The 22,430-nt window shown below is 47.5% G+C and overlaps 1 protein-coding gene across 1 annotated transcript in view; it reads left to right on the top strand.

Annotated features, from left to right (window-relative positions):
- Positions 1-5,667: 5,667 nt before the first annotated feature.
- Positions 5,668-22,430, top strand: part of NPEPPS (aminopeptidase puromycin sensitive) — a 39,827-nt gene continuing 23,064 nt past the window's right edge. Inside the window, exons 1-2 of the mRNA XM_050911708.1 lie at positions 5,668-5,941; positions 14,924-15,008. Of these exons, the coding sequence (XP_050767665.1) occupies positions 5,819-5,941; positions 14,924-15,008 (208 nt within the window). The 5' untranslated portion in view covers positions 5,668-5,818. The remainder of the gene's footprint in view (positions 5,942-14,923; positions 15,009-22,430) is intronic.

Genomic DNA, 22,430 nt, shown 5'->3' with positions numbered 1-22,430 from the left:
TCCCCCCGCCCCCGTGCCATGTGCGACAGGCGAGGGACCCCCCCCTGCACCCCCCCATGCTGGGGGTGTCAGCACCCACCTGTCCCCCCCGGACCTGCAGAGCCCTCCCAGCCTCCCCGGGGACCTGCGCAGCCCCCCCAGCAGCTCAGCTCGGCTCCGGGCGCAGCGGCAGCCGGTGCCTGATGCTTTTGGCATTCCCGATTGCAGCAACGCTCGGGGCTGCCGGTGGAGGCGGGGGGGGAGCTCAGGGGTCCCATCCGAACGTCCCGCGGGACAGCAGCCTGGCACACCGGGATGCAGCAGCTCCGGGAGCGCAGCACCGATGCCCTAAAGCAAACCCCACTTATCCCAAAACCTCTTCTCTTGAAATTTCAGCTCCGGGAACCCCAGGGAGAGCCCGGGGATGCTCAGCACCCGCCCGCAGCTGCAGGGTGAGGCCTTGGTCCATCTTGCAGACCCAAAGGCAAACACAGCATGGGGGTGCGAACCCCGGGGCGGCCCCGCGGGAGCGAGGGGCTCGTCTGGAAGCTCTGGGCTGCGCTCGCTTCGCCTGGCCGTGCTCCCAGTTTGCTTTGGGGACTGTTGATCTTGGCTACGAGGAAGAGTTGCTCCATCGGACAGCTGGTTAATGTGTAGTGACGGCTCCACTGTGCCCGAGACCGTTGATCCCAGCCCACGCTGTTATCTGTGCCGGTGTGAGCGGGGCGAGCCAGGAGTGGCCCTGCGGGGCTTTGCCGGGGGGCACGGTGGGAGCCAGGCACCCATGGGTGGGTGGATTGCATCTGCATCCTGGCAGCAGCTCCGAAAGTCTGGCATGATGCTCGTGGGGGGCTCAAAAATAGGAGAGGGGGGATCCTCCCCGCTGCACCCCTGGCAGGAAAACTGGAGCTGGTTTCCCCTCCGGAAAACAAGGCTGAAGCCCCCAGGGCCACTGAGCCACTCTTGGAGCAGCTGGGACTGAGTCACCGGCCCCAGTGCCCCACCGCCCCGATGCTTTCCCACGGCTCGGGACTCGTGGGGCTAGATTTTCCCAGCCCGTCTGGCTTTCCCGGTTGCAGAGCTGCCCTGTGATACCATCTCAGCCAGTTTTACCACCGTGAGCAGCTGTTTCAGGGCTCTGGCAGCCCCCTGCGGCCACGTCCTCGCCGTGGGAGGCTGCTGGGCAGCACGGCTCAGGAGCATCCCTGCCTGCTGCGGTTCGGGCCGGGGCTCGCCCCAGCAGCACTGGCCTCTGGAGATGCCACTTGACGGTGCCCCCAGCCCACGTGTGACCTTCCCCTTGCAAAACCACCACGCAGGGATTTGTCCCATCGGAGAGCGGGATCAGGGCTGGGATTTGGAGGGACCTGAGCATCAACAGAAGTGGGACGTGCTCAGCACCCGCCCAAAGCTGAGCCGTCCCCGCCAGCTCCAGGCAGGGGCTCGGCCACATTTGTCTCCATCCTTGTGCAACTCACCCCAGGTACACGGCGAGGCAGGAGGGCGACGGGCAGACCTGCACGCATGCATCGCCACGCAGCGAGAGGGAGAAATGATGCAAAATGCCTCCCAACCTCCCGGGAATGGCCTGCGGAGCAAGAAGCTCCAGGAGCCACTTTGCAGCTTCGAGCGTGCTGTTGTCCCCGTGCTCCCGAATACCAGAGATTCCTGCCCTAAGCCGCCGGCCCAGACCTGCGAGGCAGGATTAGCCGGTGCCCTCCGGCTGCTCCCGCTCTCGGCAGGAACGGCAAAAACTCCAGCAAAAGAGAGAAGAAAAGAAAAGCCTCTCTTGGGATCTTTCTTTTTCTTTTCTTCCCCTTTTTTTCCCTTGTTTCCCTAATTAAAATGGTGCACTGACAGCGGTTGGTGACTGCAGAGTCTCTGGGCTAATTACAGCTCCTGGCTTCCACCCCGTCCGTTTGTCCCCAGGCCCTCCCCAGTCTGGCGCTGCAGGAGAACCCGGTTTGGTCGGGCCACGGCGGAGGAGGCGGCTTCCCCCCGGCTTTCTCGGTGGAGGCTCGCTCTTTCTTCCTTTCTTTCTTTCTGGATTCTTGCTGACAGCAGCATCTGTCATCTAACAATATCTCCCGCGCGGACCAGCAGCCACAGAAGGCACCCGGAGCCCTTTGCTGAGCATGAGCCCTGCGGCCGGTGCGGCCACCAAGCCTCCTCGCTGCCCCCAGCGCCGGGCGCACACCGGGAGGGCACCCAGCGACCCGCGTAGCCATCGGGGACAGGAATTAAAGCTCAGAGGAGACAATCCCCCTCCACCTCCCTCCCGCGGTGGCGAGCAGCTCTGCTCCAGGAATAGGTTTATCCTGCCCCTGACCTTGCTGCCTGCCCAGCCATGGCTCTGCCCCGGGAGATTCACCCGTGGCCACGAGCTGTGCCAGGGCATCAAAAACGGAGGCAAGGAGAAGGGTTTTTTGCTCCGGCAAGGTCTCTCAGCACAACTGTGGCATGGCTGGGCTTCTCCCAGCCGGCCGGCCACGGTGGCCTTGGGGCATCCCCAGCGTGGCACGGCCGGGCTGAGTCCTCCTCCATCCAGCCTGGCTGCAAACCACGCACGGAGGCTCCTCACCCAACCCACGCTGAACCACGGGGGTCACCGCTCCAACCCATCCCTCGCTGCGGGGGAGACGGGACTTTCTCCCCAGCACCCCACTGGCATCGCAGGCGTGAGCTTGCTTGCAACGACAACGACGAAATTTTCCCCGGCTTCAGGTCCCAGCACCGACATGTCCCCACGTAGGGCCCGCACCCCACGGTCTGCCCGTGTCCGGCTGTCCGGCGGGGGCTTCGCACCCCACCGAGGCGTTGGGAGGGGATGGTGGCAGGAGCAAGGGGAGGGCGGCAGCTGCCAGAACCCCCCGCACGGCTCCCGCTGTTTCCTTGTCTCCCTTCCCCTCCTCGGGGCTCTGCAGCACAATGGGGGCCCCGCAGAAGCCCCAGATGAACCCAGGCTCATCAGCCGTTTGGTTTTTATAACGATGTGCTAAGAGCTGTCTGTACTTTCTCCGTGCCCCAGTTCGTGCCGCCGGCTCCTCCAGGTCTCAGCGAATCCCCGCTCCCTCTCTCGCTCAGCGCTAACTTATATTTTAAACAGCGAGGTACCACTTTTAGCAAAAAATAAATCTCTTGGGGGGATGGGGGGGGGGGGGAGAAAAAAAGGAGCGATTGCAGTTTCTAGGGGTGGAAGGCAATTAATGATTTCCTGCCTCTGTGAGCTGTGCTTCCTTCTTAAAACGAGAGAGCTTGTGGCACCCACAAAGACACAGCACGCTTCCTTTCGGGGGGCTGAGGCTTACTTAGGTCCGTGTTTAACGCCACACGGAGCCAGGCAGGAGGCAGCGGCCGAGTTGCTGGATTTCAGATTGCCGTGGCAGGTCCCGGGGCCGAGAGCGGGCTGGGCTGTGGCTCTCACCTCGCAAGCCGGGTGTGGGGAAAGCCACGGTGGCTGCCGGCGCAGGCTCCCCTCTTCCAGAGGAATTCAATTTCTCGCCCTTCTTTTTCCCATATAAAGTCTTTATTAAGAATTTTTAAACTTCCTGCTGGTGTTTGTCACAAACCCAAACAGCCATCCAACATCACCCACTTGGGACATTTATTACCCTGTAAATACTGTTCGCTGTATTGCGTACATAGCTTTTTAAGACGGATTCCTTACATAGCATCTTCCACAAGCCTCAGCAACGCTCCGCTGATCCCAGGCGAGCAGGGAAAGCCCCGAAGGGCTGCGGTACCCCGGGGTGGGCAGCAGCGACTGCTTGGCCATGGGAAACAGCAGAGAAGCCCCTTTCTGCTCAGGAGCTTCAGACTAGTTTTTTTTTTTTATTTACGAGGATGTGAGCCTGGCCCACGAAGGGCTGCACACGTGTCGGCAGCCCTGGGGTTTTACCAGGAGCCCTGCAACACCCAGGTTTCACCTTGATGCTGCGGTTCAAGCACGGGGAGGAGGAGGAGAGCGGCTGTTAGCTCAGGGTGGGGAGAAAAGCAACCCCACATAGCTGTCTGGACAAGTAAAGCAAGCCTGGAAGACAGGACACCTTCCCTCTGCTCCAAACGTGCACGCTGCTGTATTTTTGCTGCAAAGTCCGAGAGGTTTAAGCTGATCTCACGATTTTTTAACGCTGGACGTTAGCGATAAAGAGTTATACCCCAAGCTCTGTAAGCAGTGCTGCCTTATCTGGACCTGGGGAGCACAGAAGCGATGGAACCCAGGGAGAAAGGGAGCTGTGTCCTCCAGATACAAGGGCCAGACGCTGCATGGTGCCGAGTGCGTGCTCGGAGGATTGGAAGGGGTGATGAGCGGCCCGGGAAAAACCCAAACCTGCACGGCGTGCACAGCGTGCTGCTGGCGTGGGACCTGCCGGCTGCTCAGTGCTGGGAAAAAGTAATCAATTAAAAAAAAAAAATATAGAGGAGAACTGACAGAAAAACTCAGGACACAACATATTGGAGCTCATTAAACATTTGCAGAGGCGAGTCCCAGCTCGGATCTGGGCTGCTGTGGCCGGCCGGGTGCTGCCGCCTGCCAGCCTGGAGCTTAGAGCTGCCACCAGCGCAACGCCACGGAGCAGCAGTGACAAGTCGCACGCTGAGGCCAGCTCTGCGGTGAGGCAAGACCGGGCAGGACGTGTTCCTGGAAGACGTGGGACCAAACAGACTTTGAATGGCCTCTAAGCCCTGCCTGCACCCATGGGTGCCATGAGGAGACCGGGCCCTGCCCTGCTGCTGGGGGACAGAGCTGCCACGCGATGCCATGCCCTTGGCCGCACCGGACCCGAGCACGGGCGACCGTCCGAGCTGCAGGGCGCACGTCGCAGCTCCCTGCGCCCGGGGGCACCGTGCTGGAGCACCCATGCAGGGCGCAGCTCCCAGGAGGCCTGAACCCCGGTGCAACCCCGGTCCCCCCCGGGGCTGCCAGACCCCTCCACCCCGGGAGCCCCCACGCAACCTCTCAGCCCCCTCAGAGCACCTTAAAGAGGTGCACCGTGCTAGACCCCCTCTGTACGGGGTGCACCGTGCCAGACCCGCCTCTGTACGGGGTGCACCGTGCCAGACCCCCTCTGTACCGGGGGCGCCGGGAGCCCCCATTAACGGGGTGCACCGTGCCAGACCCCCCTCTGTACCGGGGGCGCCGGGAGCCCCTGTTAACGGGGTGCACCGCGCCAGACCCCCTCTGTACTGGGGGCACCGGGAGCCCCCGTTAGCGGGGTGCACCGTGCCAGACCCCCCTCTGTTCCGGGGGCGCCGGGAGCCCCCGTTAACGGGGTGCACCGTGCCAGACCCCCTCTGTACCGGGGGCGCCGGGAGCCCCCGTTAACGGGGTGCACCGTGCCAGACCCGACACCCCCCCCCCGCCCCGGGCCCCCGTTCCGACGCACGCGCCGCCCGCAGCGCGACCCCCGCTCCCGCAGTCCGCGCCACCGGGCACGCGGGGCGGAGCGAGGCGGGACGCCCCCGCCCCGCCCGCGCCGCTTACGCAACGCGCTCGCGCCGCTCTACGTGCGCGGCCGCGTGGCGCCGCCGCCGCCGCGCGCACGCGCACGCGCTGTTCCTCCTCCTCCTCCTCCTCCTCTCTCCCCCCCTCCCGCCCCCCCCGGCCGCCTCGTGCCGGGAGCGCGCGCGCGCCCCCGCCCCTCCCTCCTCCTCCTCCTCCTCCGCCGCCGCCGCTCGCCCGCTCTCTCTCGCTCTCTCTCTCTCTCTCGGTGTGTCGGTGCGGGGCCGCCGCGTCGCCGGCAGGAAGCCTCCCCGCTCCCGCCCCGCTCCGCCGCCCCCTCCCCCGCCGCCCCGCCGCGGGGGGGCGCAGCCCCGCACCCCCTGCCGCCGCCCCGCCATGCCGGAGAAGCGGCCCTTCGAGCGGCTACCCGCCGACGTGTCCCCCCTCAACTACGGACTCTGCCTCAAGCCCGACCTCATCGACTTCACCTTCGAGGGCAAGCTGGAGGCCGCCGTGCAGGTAGGGCCCCGGCCCGGCCCCTCCTCCTCCTCCCCCCCCGCCGCCGGGCCCTGAGGGGACCCTTCCCTCAGCCCGCTCCTCCCGCCGCCGGTTCCTGAGGGAGCCCCGTCAGCCCGCCGGGCCCGGCCCCCCCCTCCTTCCCTCCCTCAGCCGGGCCCTGAGGGAACCCCGTCAGCCAGCGGGGGCCCGATCCCCCCCCCCTTTCCCCTTCCCCTCCTCTCCGCCGGGCCCTGAGGGCCTCCCCCCGCTCCCGTCAGCCCGCCGGGGCCCGGCCCTCGGCGCGGTGGAGCCGGCCAGGCAGGTGCAGGGAGGCCGCTTAGAGCTGCCCCCCCCCCGCCCCGCGGTCTCCGCCCTCTCTTTCCATTCAGCCTATACATATATATGTATATATACCTCCCCCCCCCCCCCCATCCCGGGGCCAGGCGTCGGGGAAGGGGAGAGGGCAGCCCGCGGGCCCCGCCCTGCCCCGCTCCGGCCCCCGAGAGGAGCGGGAGCGGCCGGGGAAGGGCTGGGGGCCTCGCCCCGCCGCCGCGGGCCCCGCGGCTCCTCCTCGGGCTGCACGGGGGGTGCCCGGCCCGCTCCCCCCCCGGCTCGGACCGTCCCCGGCTCTTCTCCCGCCTGCCCGCTGCCAGAACGGCCCCGCTAGCAAAAGTCTGTATGTAGGTTAGGCGTGGAGCGGTCGGAGCCACGGATATCTGCCTCGCTGGTATCCCCGGCTTCCCCCAAATCCGTAGTGAGCACCCTGTTCCTGTTTTCAGCCTCCAGCGTGCTGCTTTTATCTATATCCAGCCATTCAGATGGCTCGGGATTTTGCTGGAAAGACAAACTACCACGTATGCAATTAAATGAGAACTCCCCCGGTGTAGTACGGTAAGCTGGTAGGCCTCAGTGTCGTGAAAAGCTTGAAGTCAGTGAAGCCAGAGGCTCGGTTAATAGTGGGAAGGGGTGTGCAAACTGAAAACGCTGGGTCTCCTGCCTTTTCTGAAAGGCGAAAGCTTCCCCATGTTCATGCTTCAAAGCCAGAATGTTTGATGAAAGCCCTGAAGTCTCATAGTCATTCTCAGGCTGCTGTGCCAAGATTTCCTAAATCTGCTTTCACGTCTTTCCTTGTGCAATGATTTGAAATAGATACAGAATTGTAAGGGCTTACTGGACTTTTTCTTAAAATGGGATGACTGTATCGAGAGCTCAAAAATATTTGAGGGAGATTTTAAGCACTAACATGTGTAGAGATTTAAATCTTGGTCTAAAGAGGTGGTTAAAACCTTGTTTTAAGATGAGGTAACATCAGGGTAATGAAACTGCTGAATCTGAAGCACAGGTACAGAAGAGAGCGAGTGCCTCACTGGGCAAGTGTCTCGTGTCTGTGGAAGTTGGGGAGGGCAAAAGGCTGTGGATGATAGTGAATCTTGTGACTCTCGGGACCTGGAGGAAGACGACCAGAGATGAGTAAGTTTGTGTCATGTGGAAGAAATACTGAAAACATAAATTGCCTTGCAGATTTTGTTCTAGCTGAAATCCTCAGGCCGCTGCTGTCTTTGGGGTCTCAGTTTGATGGTGCATCAGCCTGGGTGAAAATGCTAGCGTGAGAAATTCCCAATCTCTTCCATCTTAATCCTAGCCACCTATTCCTGTCTTCGCACCCAAGTTGCTGCTCCTCGGTCCTGTTACAGCTGTGGGGCTGTGCTGTAAATGGGATCACTGAAATCATCCAGGTTAAAAATAACACTCGGGGGGAGGGGAGTAGTGGCTTTTTAAGCCAGCATTGCTACTCAGGAGAGAGTAGTATTGAACAGCAGTCTTGGAAACTTAGTTTAAACCCAGGAATAATGAGGATTTGGAGGATTCTTGTGGAGATGGTAGCTGGTTTGCAGATTTTAGTCCTGTTGAGATATATTTAATATTGTTTGCTGTTCAGGGGATTGCTCAATGAATTCCTAGAGCGATGGATACCACCTGACAATATGAAATCCTGGACTTTCCTGCCAGCTGAGGGCACGTGTTAAGGAAGAACACTGATCTGGCAGGTTCAAGGTTGTAAAAAACTCTTGTTCACATCACGGTGAGCTGATCTAATGTTCCCACTGTAGAGAGAATCAAAAAAATATAGGGCGAGGTTTTCAAAACATATCTCAAGTATATATCTTTATTTTTAAATAACTTAACAACTGTAGACCAAAGAATCATGAGGCCACATCCCAGCTGCATTGCAAGCAAGTACAGGAGAGGTGCAGGAAGGTGTATGGGGTGAGTGTTCGCACACTTGTCTCAAGTTAGAAATCTGGAGAAGTTTGCTGTGGCTGCCAGTGTCCAAAGCATGGTAAAGGCACGTTCCAGAAAATTAGAGGGTAACTATTCTGCACCTTAATGGAGAGAAGAACAACCAGCTCACCCACGGTACTAGGTGGACAGGATACTTTTTGTACAAGGGAATGGCTTGCTTAAGAATATGCTGGAACATTTACTAGTTGTTTGTTATTGATCTGGGATTGACTCTGGAAAATAAAAAAATCCTTTGTGTGCTTTTGGATCTAATTGGTTCAATTAAGGACCTGTTGGCCATTTCTCCTAGCACCTTGTAATAAGGTGGAGTGGAGCTCATCAGAGGCATTCTGTTTTCAGCATACTTGAGAGCTTTGGCATACATTGTACAGTCGTCGAGGTAAAAGCAATTTTATGTTAAGACACAAACTTAGAATTTTCCAGATTTTGGGTAGGGAAATACATACCCTGCCTCCTCTTGAAGATCCAGGTATCGTTTTTTTATAACCAATCAAGAATAATTATTAGTCCCTCCATTCCAGTATGATAATGGCTGGACAAGCAATAATCCACATCAAGTGCTTAAACCAGTGATGCTTTCTGACCTGCGGGGTGAGTACTGAAACTTTGACACCAGAATAAATCATGATTAATCACAAAATTAGGAAAACTTTTCATTACGTACATCAAAAGTGTTTGTTTGCTTTGTTATTTTGCATCTTTAATAGCAAACTGGAATTAGTGAAGGCTGTGATATTTAGTCAAGATATTACAAGTAAACACTTGATCAGTCAGGTTGTGTTTCTCACTCACAACCATTAAATAGGATTTGGCAGCCCTTTGTGTAGAATTTTGGTAAGTCTTTGGACTTGAGCACCAAGCCCTAAAGAAATGTTAAATAGCCTTCCAGTCTTGGCTTTGGGGCAGTACGCTTGTGTTGGCTTTTGCACCTATAAATAACTTAACAAAATGTTTTGTCTTTATGCCACAATAATAAATGTTACACTTATATGGCTCCTTCAGGTAGGCTTCAGAGGATAAAGCCTTTTAGGATTCAAAAGATAAGGCTGTTGCTTCGGTGTCAGCAGTGACCAGGTTGATGTCAAAGCCTTAAAAAGAAGTGATAAGTGTTTGTAGCTTATTGTGGCACTTCTGGTTTTCAGGTCAGGGAATTTGCCCTCTGTCTAGTATTTGTTGTTTCTTGATAAAGGAACAATATCAAAATCTGTCTCTTGACAGTTTAATATCGTAGCCTTTTGAAGCTGCACTTGTTAAGTATCTGGTAACCTATATATTAAGATTTGTCTGGTTACTTGAGATTTTTAAGTAATGTAATTTGTGGTCATATGAATATTTTCGAAGTCTGTAGAGTAACAATTGTATAAGCTGACAGTATATAATTGCCATTTATCACAGTTAAAAAACCAAAATTCCTTAAATGAACTATTTCACAAGGAACCCTTATCACAGCTAGGACAAAATGCAGTTGTGGGAGAATCGGACACTGCGTGTCGGTAGCAGATCTGGACCTGAAACAGTCGCCTGCTCGCAATCCTGTGATCACTCTGTCAGTTATGTCATCTTTTAGCATTTTCAACTGTTGATTTGTTGGGTGTGTGTGGATGTTTCTGAATGAGCACAATTAAGATTTTTTTTTTTTTTGGTGGAAATAATTCATCTACTTTATTCATCTGTTAGCTTGAGATTTAATTATTATAACCCTGATTCTCAGGGTCTGGTTATCAGTACAGTGCACTCATATTACTCAGTGTCTAGGTCAACTTTTTTCCATTCTGCCTTTGACTCCTGGGAGGCCTAACCGAGGGCTGGAACAAAGAGGGGATGTGCGGCCGTTCTGTTCTTCAGCATCGTGCTGAAAAGGCAGACATGAGTAACTAGCAGCAGAAACAAACATCTGGCTCCCAAAGTTCGATGGTTGTTTTAAGCTTCTAAATGGAAGCTCTTAACGCTGTCACGGCTCCAAACGATCACCTGTCCAGTGCAGCACGTAGTGGTGCAGAGCTTCAGAAAGGTGCATGGTTGTCTTCTAACTTGTGGTATTTACCTCTGTATAAACTACCTTCTTTGGAGCGTGTTGTGTGGTGATTCATTTCTTTCGTTGGAAACTACAGTGAGGTGTTTCTTGATTGCAAAGCAACCTATCTTTATTTGGAAGAATTTACAAGCTGAGGTAGATGGCTCTTGTAAATATCTTTCGCAGTCCCTTTAATATGTCTTAAGGATACTCTGTTATATTTAGCAATGTTTAACTTGTATCTGTTGCTTTTTATAGGTTAATTATGCAGTATCTGCTAGACTAAAGAATGTGTAGTCTTCTAATCCTGCCGCATGCCAGTTAAAGATTAATTGTGACACTCTCGTATGTAAACCTTGAAAAATTAAGCTTAATGGGTGTAGTATTTGTGCTCAGTATCTTCGGGGGGGGGGGGGAGCTGTCTAGTATAAATATATGGTCATGTTATCCAGCATTGTAACTTACATTTCTAGCAGGTGAAATTAGATCTGAATTTGAGTGTTAAAGGTACCATGCTGAGTGTTCAAGTCTGGTGCTTCAAAGTCAGGACCTCAGGGCTCTGTGCACCCTTATGCCACCAGCTTCAAAAACAGGAATGTCTTTGCTCTTCTCACCCACAGAAAGGCCTCTTCGATTCTGTAATTCATAAGGCTAAGATGATTGCATTGGTCATAGTTACAAAGGGATTTACTTGTCTGTGTGAATTCGACGCTTCTGAAGTATGTGGGACTGCTACAGATGAATGTAGCTGGATGCTCTTTGGAATGAAGTGAATTTTTCCAGTGGACTTATTAGTCGTGACATTGGTAATTTTACGACTTGGCTACCATAATTTGCTCAAGATGCAGATTAATAAAACTCTTTATTCCTTTTCTCACTGAAGTTTTGAATTCTTAAAAAGGTACATCCTAGAACACAACTGAGGTAATTTTAGTTGTCTATTTTTGGAGAGTAAAATGCTAAAAACATACATGCTTGTTATAATGCTACATTTAGAAAAGGACTCTGAAGCTGAGTGACAAGATTTTAATTATCTAGTCTTAGAAATGGCTCTGGAGGATTAGTTTTGACTATAGAAGATGTCCTTTGGTGCACCTCATCCTGTATTTCAGGTAGGCTGGCATTCTACTGAAGCCATTCAAATTCTTGTTTCACATGTCCTAAAAAGGTTTTGCCATCAGGTCCTTTCCTCCTCTGATAACCGGTGAAAAACAAAAGCTTTACAGCATCTTCGAGTCCTGTTTGGCAGAGCCAAATAATTAGCCTTTTTAGCTCTTCCTCTGTCAAATGATGTTACCTTGGAAAACTTTTGGGGGGAACTTAAGCTGTTATCTCGTGTTGGGTGAGATTTTCCTTCCCAAAAACAACTGCTGAGCACGGATGTGGACGTGTAGGGGGTTGGGAAGTGTGTGTCATCTTAGTCTAACGGCAGGTTACCGGCACAGTTAAACTGTCTTAAAGGTCTGCAGTTTTATTGCAGGGCAGACCTGCTTGCGGTGTCTGTGTCTGGCTAATCTCAATAGATATTTGAATTCTGATTAATGTTACTGGAGTTTCATCAAAAGCAACAGGTTTAAAGTTTTGAAACATTCCTTCATTCCAGATATTGGTCTTGGTTCATCTGCTGCTTTTAAGCATGTCAGCCTTATGGCAAAACTACTTTCATTGTGGGCATTTGTAGCTTGCTCTTGCCTTGATTAGCCTCTTCTTGTTGAAGGGTAAATTTGTTATAATATCGAGCAAGGTGAAGCAGGGTGACAGATCGCATATATACAGCTTTGTAATTGGTTATACCTTATGCAGTGAGATGCTTTTTTGCCTTTTAATATGATGGCATTCATGAAAAGCACTGCATGAGCAGAATATCTGTCTTCCAAAACATAGTATTAGCAGAAATGCAAAAGCAGTTTCAAGGTATCACTTACAGTAAAACACATTCATTCATCTTCATGATATACATGGTGTCTGTAAGCATTAGGCTATAGGTTCTTGTGAGATAAAATGATCATAAGTTAAGTATGCTGGACGGTTTATAGTTTTGTTTTGGTTTTGTTCTTACAGGTGTGTCTGTACTTCATTATTTTTAGTGGACCAGAGGGAGGAGGCTCTCATGCTAGAGCCTGCGTGCCAACATTAAAACTTTTTTTTCCCCACTGAATTAAATTATGAGAGCCTCGGAAGCATGCTGTACGGTACACTGTCAATGTTCATATCTGCACGCTGAATTTTGCCCTTTGGTTTTCGGGAGTTGGAGGGTAAACATTTTTTAGGCTACTGGTTCACTCAATCCCTTTAAATATTTTGTAGTATGTTGCACTCTTGTGTAAAACTGGCTTGATATTTGTAGGAGGTAAGAAAAAAATCTAAAAATAGGGAATTGCCTTTCTAAGGAGCCTCTGAAGTTGTCTCTGCTTAAACCTAAACTTTCTTATTTTACAGGCACAGTGCTCCACTGAAAATTCTTCTGTCCTCAGAAGAGGTTGTTTTTTAAAGATCAAGCCTATTGTTAAACCCAGTATTGTCTGCAATTTGGACAGCTCTATGCATCTTGAATTCTTAATCCAGAGAGATTTGGATTTGTAGATTGAATAAAGGTCTCTATTAGACATTTATAAAAAACTTTCTCATTCTGATTTTTCTGTGTTTTAGAAGACCTTGAAAAACCCCAAACCCTAATATTGTGATGAAAATTGTTGGGCTTTGGTCTTAGCTTTTGGGAAGTGTTGTAATCCTTTAGTTTCATGCACACCAAATTGGAAAAAAAAAAAAAAAAGATTTCAGATTGTAAATCCTTACTAGAAGCATCGAATCTAACCTGTGTCACTTCAGCTGTTACATTTGCTCGTTTTATGCTTTGCAAGCATGTTGTTTTTAGAATCAGGTTAAGTTTGTTAGGTAACATTGTTTTGGTTTTATTACCATAAAGAGGCAACATGGTGAAAACAACAGCTCTTCTGCACTGTTCTGTACGACCCACTACCTCAGCGTGACTGACAAGCAGGATTTAGAAAGATCCACTAATAGTTACGCTTGTCAAAAAGTACAAGCCCTTACGTAATATTTACGATACAAACAATTCTGTTAACAGGAATAAGCCATAGACATTTGCTTCAGAAGCAAAGTTGGTGACTGAGGTTAGAAAGAAACTTCTGAGTTAGGTTTGTCTTGTGTTAACCATCGACTGAGGGCTGGCTTTCCTTGGATTATCTGGTATTAGCCCTTTGGTTGATAGATTATTAGACTAGATGAAATGTTCTTATGATGTGGGTACGCCTATTAAGTTATGCATTTAAATTTCTTAAGCCTCTCTTATCACTGACTAGACTTGAGTTTGGTTTTTATGTACACAATGACTAAGGAACCATTCCTTCAGCGAGCCTAGGTAGAACAGCTTAGGACTGAATATCTGCTTCCGTTTACTCATCTTGCGTAGATACTGGCTCCTCTATGGCAGAGTGATAAGTGTCTGCTTCAACTATGACACTTCAGCTTATTATTTCGGCTTTACTTGTAATAAATGCATTTGCACTCAGATGCTTGAATGGTGAGCTGGCGTGCACATGCAGAGCGCTTTGCTGATTTTGCTGTAGGGGCAAAGGAGCTCTTGATTCATGGGAACCAGTTTCCATCACAAAGAGGTCCCGTTGGTTTCTGCTGTGTTCAAACGTGGATAGCTAGAGTGATGGGTGCAGGTGTTAATACGGTGTTTTAAGGTTATAATAGTGAAAAACCAAGAAAGGGATATAAGTCCTTATGCTTTAAGGAACTTACTGTCTGGGGTAGGAAGCAGTTCCTTTGTGCATATGTTAAACTCTAGTTGGCTGTTATAGAAATTCTTGCTCCTTTATTTAAAGAACTGGCATTGTCTACTGCCAGAAATTGTATCCTGGACTAGCAGGATTACCAGCTCAATCCAGTGTGATGATTCTAGTGGTTTCAGCCATAAGTTTCTAAATAATTCCTAGTTTAATTCCCAAATATTTTACCCCTTTGTAATTAATTGATATTTAATTTGAATTCCTCTGTATTCAAGCTCTTGCATCCAAATAGAAAGCTGGCACAGTGAGACAGTTTATTACTATGCTGGGAGCTGGCCACTTGTTAAATAAAGCAAAGCGTGTGTAGCCAAGAGCTGGCAGAAGGAAAGCTTTCAGGAAAATGTAAAGGCGAATTTCTTGGCAGATGTTTTTAACCTAAGAAGTTCTTATAGTGTCGACAGTTTAGAAGACAGTACCGTAGGTTGTAGTTCTGATCATCTCCGAAAGATGTAAGTTTGTGTTCAAAGGCTTTTACTATAGTCTCTTGTAGGTCATCTCTAAAAGGAGGCTTACAGGCTCTCTATCTATTTTTATTGGTCTTGGATTCCCAGGCATGTACAAGGGCCCTATTGTCAAGCTTTCATACCAATTTTTAACAGGCAGTTCATTCCCTTAAATAATTTACAGTGTTGATAAGTAGGCCTAAATGGCTTGAGCACGATTCAAGTACGCATGTTCTGGAACAAATGAGAGGAGTCAATGAAATATCTTTTTCTTTTTTACCACTCTTAAGCACTATATTTTATTTCAAACACTTGATGATGGAGGGGTTTTTAGATTAAAGGGAGATGGGAATGCCTACCTAACGGAGCTCAAGAGAGTGGGGAACTCCATTTCTTCCTGACGCTCATAAAATTTCTCTTCCAGGTGAAACAGGCAACCAACCAAATTGTGATGAACTGTGCTGACATTGACATTATTACAGCTTCCTATGCGCCAGAAGGAGACGAAGGTAGGATTGCTTTTTTGCTGGAGTTTTTACGTGTTAATCCATTTCATTTCTGACGTGAGGTGCTGTTGCCAACAGTTAACAGCTTTGCAAAATTATGTAATAGTTTGATAAGCTAACCTACCCCTAGAAGCACAAAATTAATTATCTAACCTTCATTCTCTCCTCATCACTACCATTTGCATCATGTCTAAAAAAATTACCTCAAGCTTCCATGAAATCTACATTCTACTCTGTCATGCCTGAGTGTCGTGGGCAAAAGGATGTTTGGCTGCTTTTACATTGTTATTTATCTTTATACTGGATAACTGTGTAAGAACATGATCTCTACCTATGGCATTTGCAATATTGACAAAATCTCTGACAAGGGCTTAGATAAGGAATGCATCAAGAATGGCCTGCAGTAGGAAATACTCATTGGGAAGGATTTGAAAAAGTACAAAGACACTTAATTGACATTTAGTAGGATGTTCCAAGTGTAGGGCAACAGGGAAAAAGGTGATTGTGTGGAGGAGACAATGATTGGGATCCGGTTCAGTGAAAGGCTGGAAGTTACCGGAGAAATTGAAGAAGCAGTACCTGTTTGTAAGACACAGTTATAGTCATTGACATCTTCCGCAATTATATTTTGAGGAGATTTAGCAGACACAAAAACAGTTTTAGCAACTGAAGCATGAAATGATTGAGGTGTGGAAAATAAGGTCCTTGAAACAGAGTGATGGTCTAACAGTGTGCAAAGCCTTTCTGATTTTCTTATGGAGCCTTTGGTGTTTCAAGCACAGTAGCTATTTGGTCCACTGTGAACGACTCTTAAGTCCTTCAGACAACAAAAGGCTTTGCAGACCTTCCCTTTTTATAAGGAAAATGTCACAATGATGTCATGAAGCATTTTGTTAAACCATGATTGTGAATTAAAGGGATGATCTTGATGATGGATAGGAGAAAGGTGTTCCTTTGATTAGGTTTAAACTTCTCTAGTATGCTTATGCAACAGCTGAAGAAAGTTGGAGAGAAGGGCTGTGTTTGTCCGAACAAACAAAGAAGAAAAGAAATCTTAATTTTCTGGGCTGGATTTGATAGGGACAGTTTCAGTTCTTGTTGCAGTGACGTTGTCGTATGGCTAATAGATTTGTATGTAGCAAGTGGAATGTCTGCAATGAGTCTTTTCATTTAAATTGGTTTGATTTTTTTTTTTTAATTTTAAATATAGTATTAAACCAGAGGGCTTCTTAAGTGCAGTTGAGAGCAGCCGAGCGGTGCTTAGGTGGATGGGGAACTCTGTCCTAAGGAAGTAGCGTTCGGTGGGTGTGTTGTGGAAAAGTAGAGCTCACTGCAGGAAGTGCAGTCACAGCGAGAGAGGGCGGCAGAGAAGAGTATTACCAAAGAACTTGGAGTCTGGCCACCGAGTTTCGATAGTGAAAGAACAGAGCGCTGTTTCCTACGTGCTTGATTCGGGCTCCCGGGTTGTACCCTGGCGCTCCATTCCTGCATGCCTTTCACACGCTGCAGTTAGCGATCTTTAGTTGATTGGATGCACTGTGTTGCTAAGCACTCCTGGAGCTATTTCTTATACTGAGTAATGAGGCGATAACGAGAGTGGTAGTAATAGCAGAGTGCGTATGGAGTCTGTTCCACCTACCACTGTGCCATAGGACCAAACCACCTATTAATTTTTTTATTTTGTCATTGAGAAAATGAAAATAAATGGAAAAAATACCTAGGAATAAAGTCTCTTTCCAGTCAAATCAGGTAAAATACATAAAATAGAGAGGATCTCTATTTTAATGTATCAGCTCTGTTGTTTTCCGAGCTGATTTCCCTCTCATAGGGGTCTATTTTTCTATTCTTTAACAATGATATACTCTCCTTGTAAATTCAAAGTATTAATAGTAGAGCTTAATGGAGACTTAAAACCAAGTACACTGGAAGTGAGTTTCTGTGGCCTAAATTCCTCATTCTGATTTTTCAGATAGCCTTGAATGTGGCATCTGGACACGCAGGAATATGAGTACAGCTCATATAATATATAATATAATAACATATATATATATGGCTATAGTGTAGGCACTCGCCTCTCAAACTGTTGTATCGTAAATAGTTGAGGTGCAGTTTTGTTGCATGTTTACTATAATTGTACTCAGGCTTCATGGGGTTAAAACATATCTTTCAGTTTGGTAAACTGCCAACTAGTATAATGGCTTTGGAAGTAAAATTGCATGAAATTGGCAGACTATTTGCTGGCACCTGTTGATACAGATCACGTCAGTCTTACTAATGCTTCTATTGTGCACAGCTTTTGGATGGTAATTGTATAACTGGTCTCAAAAACAGAGTACGAAATACAGTCCAATGAACCAACAGAAATATCAGTCAGATCATTTGGATTTAGTTACTTAGGTGAGCCTCGTACCAATTGCCTATATAGGATGTTTGAAAACGAGTGAGAAGTTAGTGATGTTTTCTCCTTTAAAGGCTCTAGTGAAGTATCGTTACCTCTTTTAGTTCTGTGCCTCAGTAGGGAAGAATTTGTCTCACGCTTGTCTGTAAATGTGAGACAAAACATAATCAGTCACATATCTTCTTTCAAGTGTGGTTCTGTCCCGAAAAGTAGCTGTGTGAAAGAGACCTCCTTGTTCAACAGATAGCTTTCCCTTGTTTATGGAGGTGATCTGTTGACTTTTGTGCAGAATAATTCATTCTTTTCCTAATAATTCTTGTTAGTCTTGAGTGCCTACTGCACTGTGGCTTGTACAACAACAGAAATCTTAGCTAGAACTGTGGGCCGTGTTTTCCCTCCCCTCCTATTCGGTCTTCTAAAGATGGATACAGCAGAGGGTAGAACTTGGTCTTTGGAATTTTAATGCAGATTTACAGGGAAATCAGATTATTGCCCAATATTTGACAGGAAGCTGAGGGAGGATCTCTGAAGCTTTAAAGTCAAAGTAAAAAATTTTGCTGCGTAATCCACAATTGAGTGATAGTGAAGAATAAACCAGGAGAGATTGATTACACAGTATTTTGGAGTAGAAAAATTCTCTGTTTCATCATAAAACTAGTGCAGTGATTGTAACTGGAGGTTGTGGATTTGCCGTTTTGTGCCAGGTATGCTGTAATGGAACAAAGCTATTCAAAAGACTGAGATTTCTGTTGCTGAAGTTATGAATGGCTCCTCCCACTAATCATAAGGAGCAGTTGTTTTTGTTTTTTTCCAGAAGCTAGTTTTTAGCATTTGTAGTCAAATGTTCATAGTTCAGCCTCAGCATTTAGGTGCGCACGTACTGTACTACCTTCGTCCAAATGGTTGACTTGGCTCAGCTAAATGAAGAACTGAAAAGGCATTCCTAAGCAAGTTGGTTCCTAAGTTAAATTTTAGGGGATTGAGTTTCATACTTACTGAATGCTAAGTAGTATGAGCTTCCTGTGAATCTCTCTTTTAAGGAGCTGTGAAATTGTGATGGAGTCATAATCAGTGAATTACATTGTCTTTAGCTTGGAAAGCTTTTTAGATACTGGGTGATCTAAAGCAGCTTCTTAAATTTAGAGATGTTCAGAGGGTAGCAGTTGGCAATTTCGCATAGAAAATTACAAGCAACCATAGTGATGTTTGTTTAGTAGAAATAATCGAGTGAACTTTGATTTGTACTTCAACCTTTAAAAGGTTTTAAGGCCAGAACTCATTATTTTAGTCTTTTCCTTCCTAGTGTGGCGGGGACATGCTTGGATGCTAGTGCTAGATGCTGGTTACACCACAGCCTCAGCTGATGTTTAAAAACAACAACAAAAGATCACTAGTGCTTATGGAAAGCTAAGCAATGTGACCCAAGTGTATCTAAGCAGTGCTTTCCCTTGGCCTGGGAGCACTACCGTTTCACGATGATCGTGTCTGAAATCGTGCTGCTGTGGAAAGGGGCAGTGACGCCTGTCCTCACTCCCTTCCTTCTCTTGGCATTCATGTTTGTACAGTTGAGCAGCCATGTGGATCAGGAAACTGCACTGGCTGAAAACTGCCTCTACAAGGGCGGGGAAAAAAAAGGCAGCTTGGAGACAGATCATCTTCCTGATCCTGATGATTGTATGTGAATGCCAGTGGAAGGAAGGGAATGGGAACATGCAGCTGGGGCCAGGTGAGAAAAATGAGACTACTGTCTCTGCCCATAGCAGACTGGATTTGTTTAAGCCAGTTGTGAAACCTTTCTTTGTTGTAGAAAAGCTCATCTTCATCCTTTCTTCTGGAGAGGACTTGATGTGACAGAATTTTTAACGGTAGGTTTTTTTAAGGAGGCCTGGGCTGCGTTGGCATGGACATTTTGGGACTATCTGATACGCGAGAATACTTCTGACTCCTTTAAAGGATTTTACAACCACTGGTTTGAAACACGTGAAAAGATGTGAAAGGGCTTGAAAGCATTAGCATTCTCGGGAATTGCATGGGCATAGTTCAGCGGCTAATGCTGAAGGAGGACAGTGTATGCTATGTCAACACATAGATGTTTTAAGCTAACGTGTTTAATTTGCAGATAGAGTAGGCAGAGTGCACACAGGCGCTGCAGCTCAGTTGATGAATGCAAGTTCATCAAGCCACCATACCTTAATTGCCTGTGACTTCTCCATGCCATGGAATGAGGGCTACTTGAAAAAATTCCATCTCTTGCACTTGTCTTTGTCTTCACTTTGAAATACATGCACATTTGACATTGCTTAAAACCTTTGGCTCGGATCCACGTTCATAAGCGTGTAATACAGATATTGGGATCATTAATTGATGTATCCATCTGGTTACTGTGCAATTTCAGGAAATACTCTGTAGAAGGACTGTAATTTATTTAAAATGCTGTTGTAAAATTTGCTATGTAGTCCTCTGAGTTTGGGAGGGTTGCTAGATCTGATTTTGATGCATTTTTTCCAAAGACATGGAGCACTAGCAGCTTTTTATTTTCTCATGCGACTTGGTCCAGACTGTGTACTAATGTGCTAGTGATTAACTTGCAACCTTGCAGTGCCAAACTCTCCAAAGTTCGTAGGCTGCCAAAATTGTGTTGTTCTCTTCAGGAGCTTTTGTATTCAACACTGTTAGGAATTCAGACAGCCAGTTCTCTTAAACTCTAACAAAAAATATTGTTGATGGTTTTCCATGGTTCTTTTGCTCTGGATTAAATTATTGGCACTGAATACTTAGTTTAAAAAAAAAAAATAACTTTGAATCTTTCATTTATATTCTGCTGTTTCGGAAATTGATATATAAGCAGCTGCTTTGAGAATTACAAAAAATTGCTGGAGTTGAGCGTGCAAAGACACCCTTCTAGACACCAGCTCCTCAATGAGTACAGTGTATTGTGAAACTGTAAACGAGTGTTACCTTTTGTTCGAGATGTACTCTTGCCATTGCTTTTAAGTGTTCATCAGAGGCTAGTTGTCAGGGCAAGTGGGGCAGTCCTGGGCTATCACAAGACTCTCAGCCTCCTTTAGTGGAGATTGTGATCAGTATGTGCTGGGAGTGCACAGCATCGCTCATGTGATGGTTGCTTCCAGCCTATTTAAACTATAACTTGTTTAAACATTGTTTCTAACCTTAGGGTAATTGGGATCTAACACTGTAGAATTAAGGTTGAGAAGCTCTTTGAAACAAGGTTGCTTTGTGCAATGTGTTGATATGCTTTCCCAGGCTGTTGCAGGGGGAAAAAAACCTGAAGGTCTTCACCTTCTTCTAGCACTGGTAATGTTTACCTGTGCCCGTCCTGTGGCTTTCCGAGTACAGGTTAAAAAGGTTATAAAGTAGCGGAGCTACAAATTCAAATACACTTAGGAGGACTTCACATTTGGGAGAGGAGGAGGGGGAAACTTGATATTCATTGTCAGCTTTTGGCAGATCATCTGCATCACACGCATTCTTCTGTATTTCTCAGTTTCAGTAGGTTAGAACTATGATTCTGAAGTCACGGTATTGTTTGTCTTCGGTATCAGATTGTTTCCATTAGAAGTTGTAAAAAGATACAAATGGTTTTGGTTTGCTGTGGTCATTTTAAAATACATGGGGGGGGGGGGGAGTGTTTCTGCATTCTTGTACTGATCTTTATCAGACGTTTCTCAGGTTTTCATTTAGCCTCTGACCATAGGCTGACAGCTCAGCATCTGCAGGTTGTCCAGCAGCGGGATTCCTCCCAGGCAGGCTAACATAAATTTCTGACAGGTATTCAGCCCGTCCTTCCCTCTGACCGAGGTCACTAACATGCTATCGCAGAACAACAGGTTTGTTGTCTGTTGGACTCTAAACGGGGTCAAAATTCATTGGATCTGAACGATGTAGTCAGCAGTCAGCTCCACTCTCTGTTGCTGGGAAGCCCACTTTCAGACTAGTGTGTTGTACATTAGCGTTGTTCCCCTGAATATCTTCTCTCCAGCTCTCTTGTAATGTCTCCTTTTCTGCCTCAGTATTCCCCAGCATTATAAGAAGAAAAGCTAAACCTTTACTTTTTGTTGCTCATTGCCCAACGCTTGCTGGCATTTTGATGCCCTTAGCAAGTATTCTGTTTAAATGGTCTATCTCATCCCTCTTACAGTTGATTTTAAAAATCTTGGAACTCCTCAGTATAGACTAGTAGTCCAAAGTTCTACTTGATCCTGTAAAGAATTTTTTTTTCTTAAGTTTGTTTCTGTACTGTATTTTTTTTTTACAGCTAGAATTGTTTTATTGTAAGCATTTATGTATTATGTACCCTAGCATGGTGGTTAACTCTGATTAAACGCTGAGCAGAGCGCTGTGAAACCAGTAGTTAAGACTAATGCATTCATGCAGTTTCTGCATTTATGTTCTCTGTGAGCAGAGGTTGGTATTAACTGTGACTTAAGGCTGAAATCATACTATTCCAGAATAAATAGCGCTTTACATTTTATAAAAATAAAAACATGTTTCCAGTTACTTTTGTCACATATGGAACAACTTAGCTGAACGTCTTGTGAGTGTGCTTAGGCTGCCTCTGAAACCGAATACCTGGATTCTTGTAGTGATACTTGAGCATGGAAGACAGGTCATTCTATAAATTGAATTGTTGTTTCAAACAAGCTTTGTCATTCAGAATTCCATGTAATGAAGAAGTTGATATTGGTACGGGTTTTTTTAGGATGTTTACCTCTATGTATCACAGCACTTTCCAGTATGCTTTTTTCTCCTTTTTTCTGTGACCGTTCAAAACTAGTATCTACTTCAGTAGATAACTGAAGCTATTTACTGAATCTTTCTTCCTAGGTCAATTTGAAAGTACCTGAAAAGGTTGCTAAACCCTTGCTAGCATTTCAGTATCCTAGGTGTGTTTTCACTTTGATTTGAGTGATGTGAGTGGGATGGGACAGGCAGCTTGTACTAGGAGTGCTGTTACTTTAAACTGGTCTGTGCGTTTCCTGTATCTTTCAAACTATACTGAACAGCCA

Source organism: Gymnogyps californianus, chromosome 28, assembly GCF_018139145.2.
Source record: "Gymnogyps californianus isolate 813 chromosome 28, ASM1813914v2, whole genome shotgun sequence".
NCBI classification, from domain to species: Eukaryota; Metazoa; Chordata; class Aves; order Accipitriformes; family Cathartidae; genus Gymnogyps; species Gymnogyps californianus.
The sequence above is the reverse complement of the archived record's forward strand: the minus strand, read 5'-3'. Positions and strand labels throughout refer to the sequence as shown.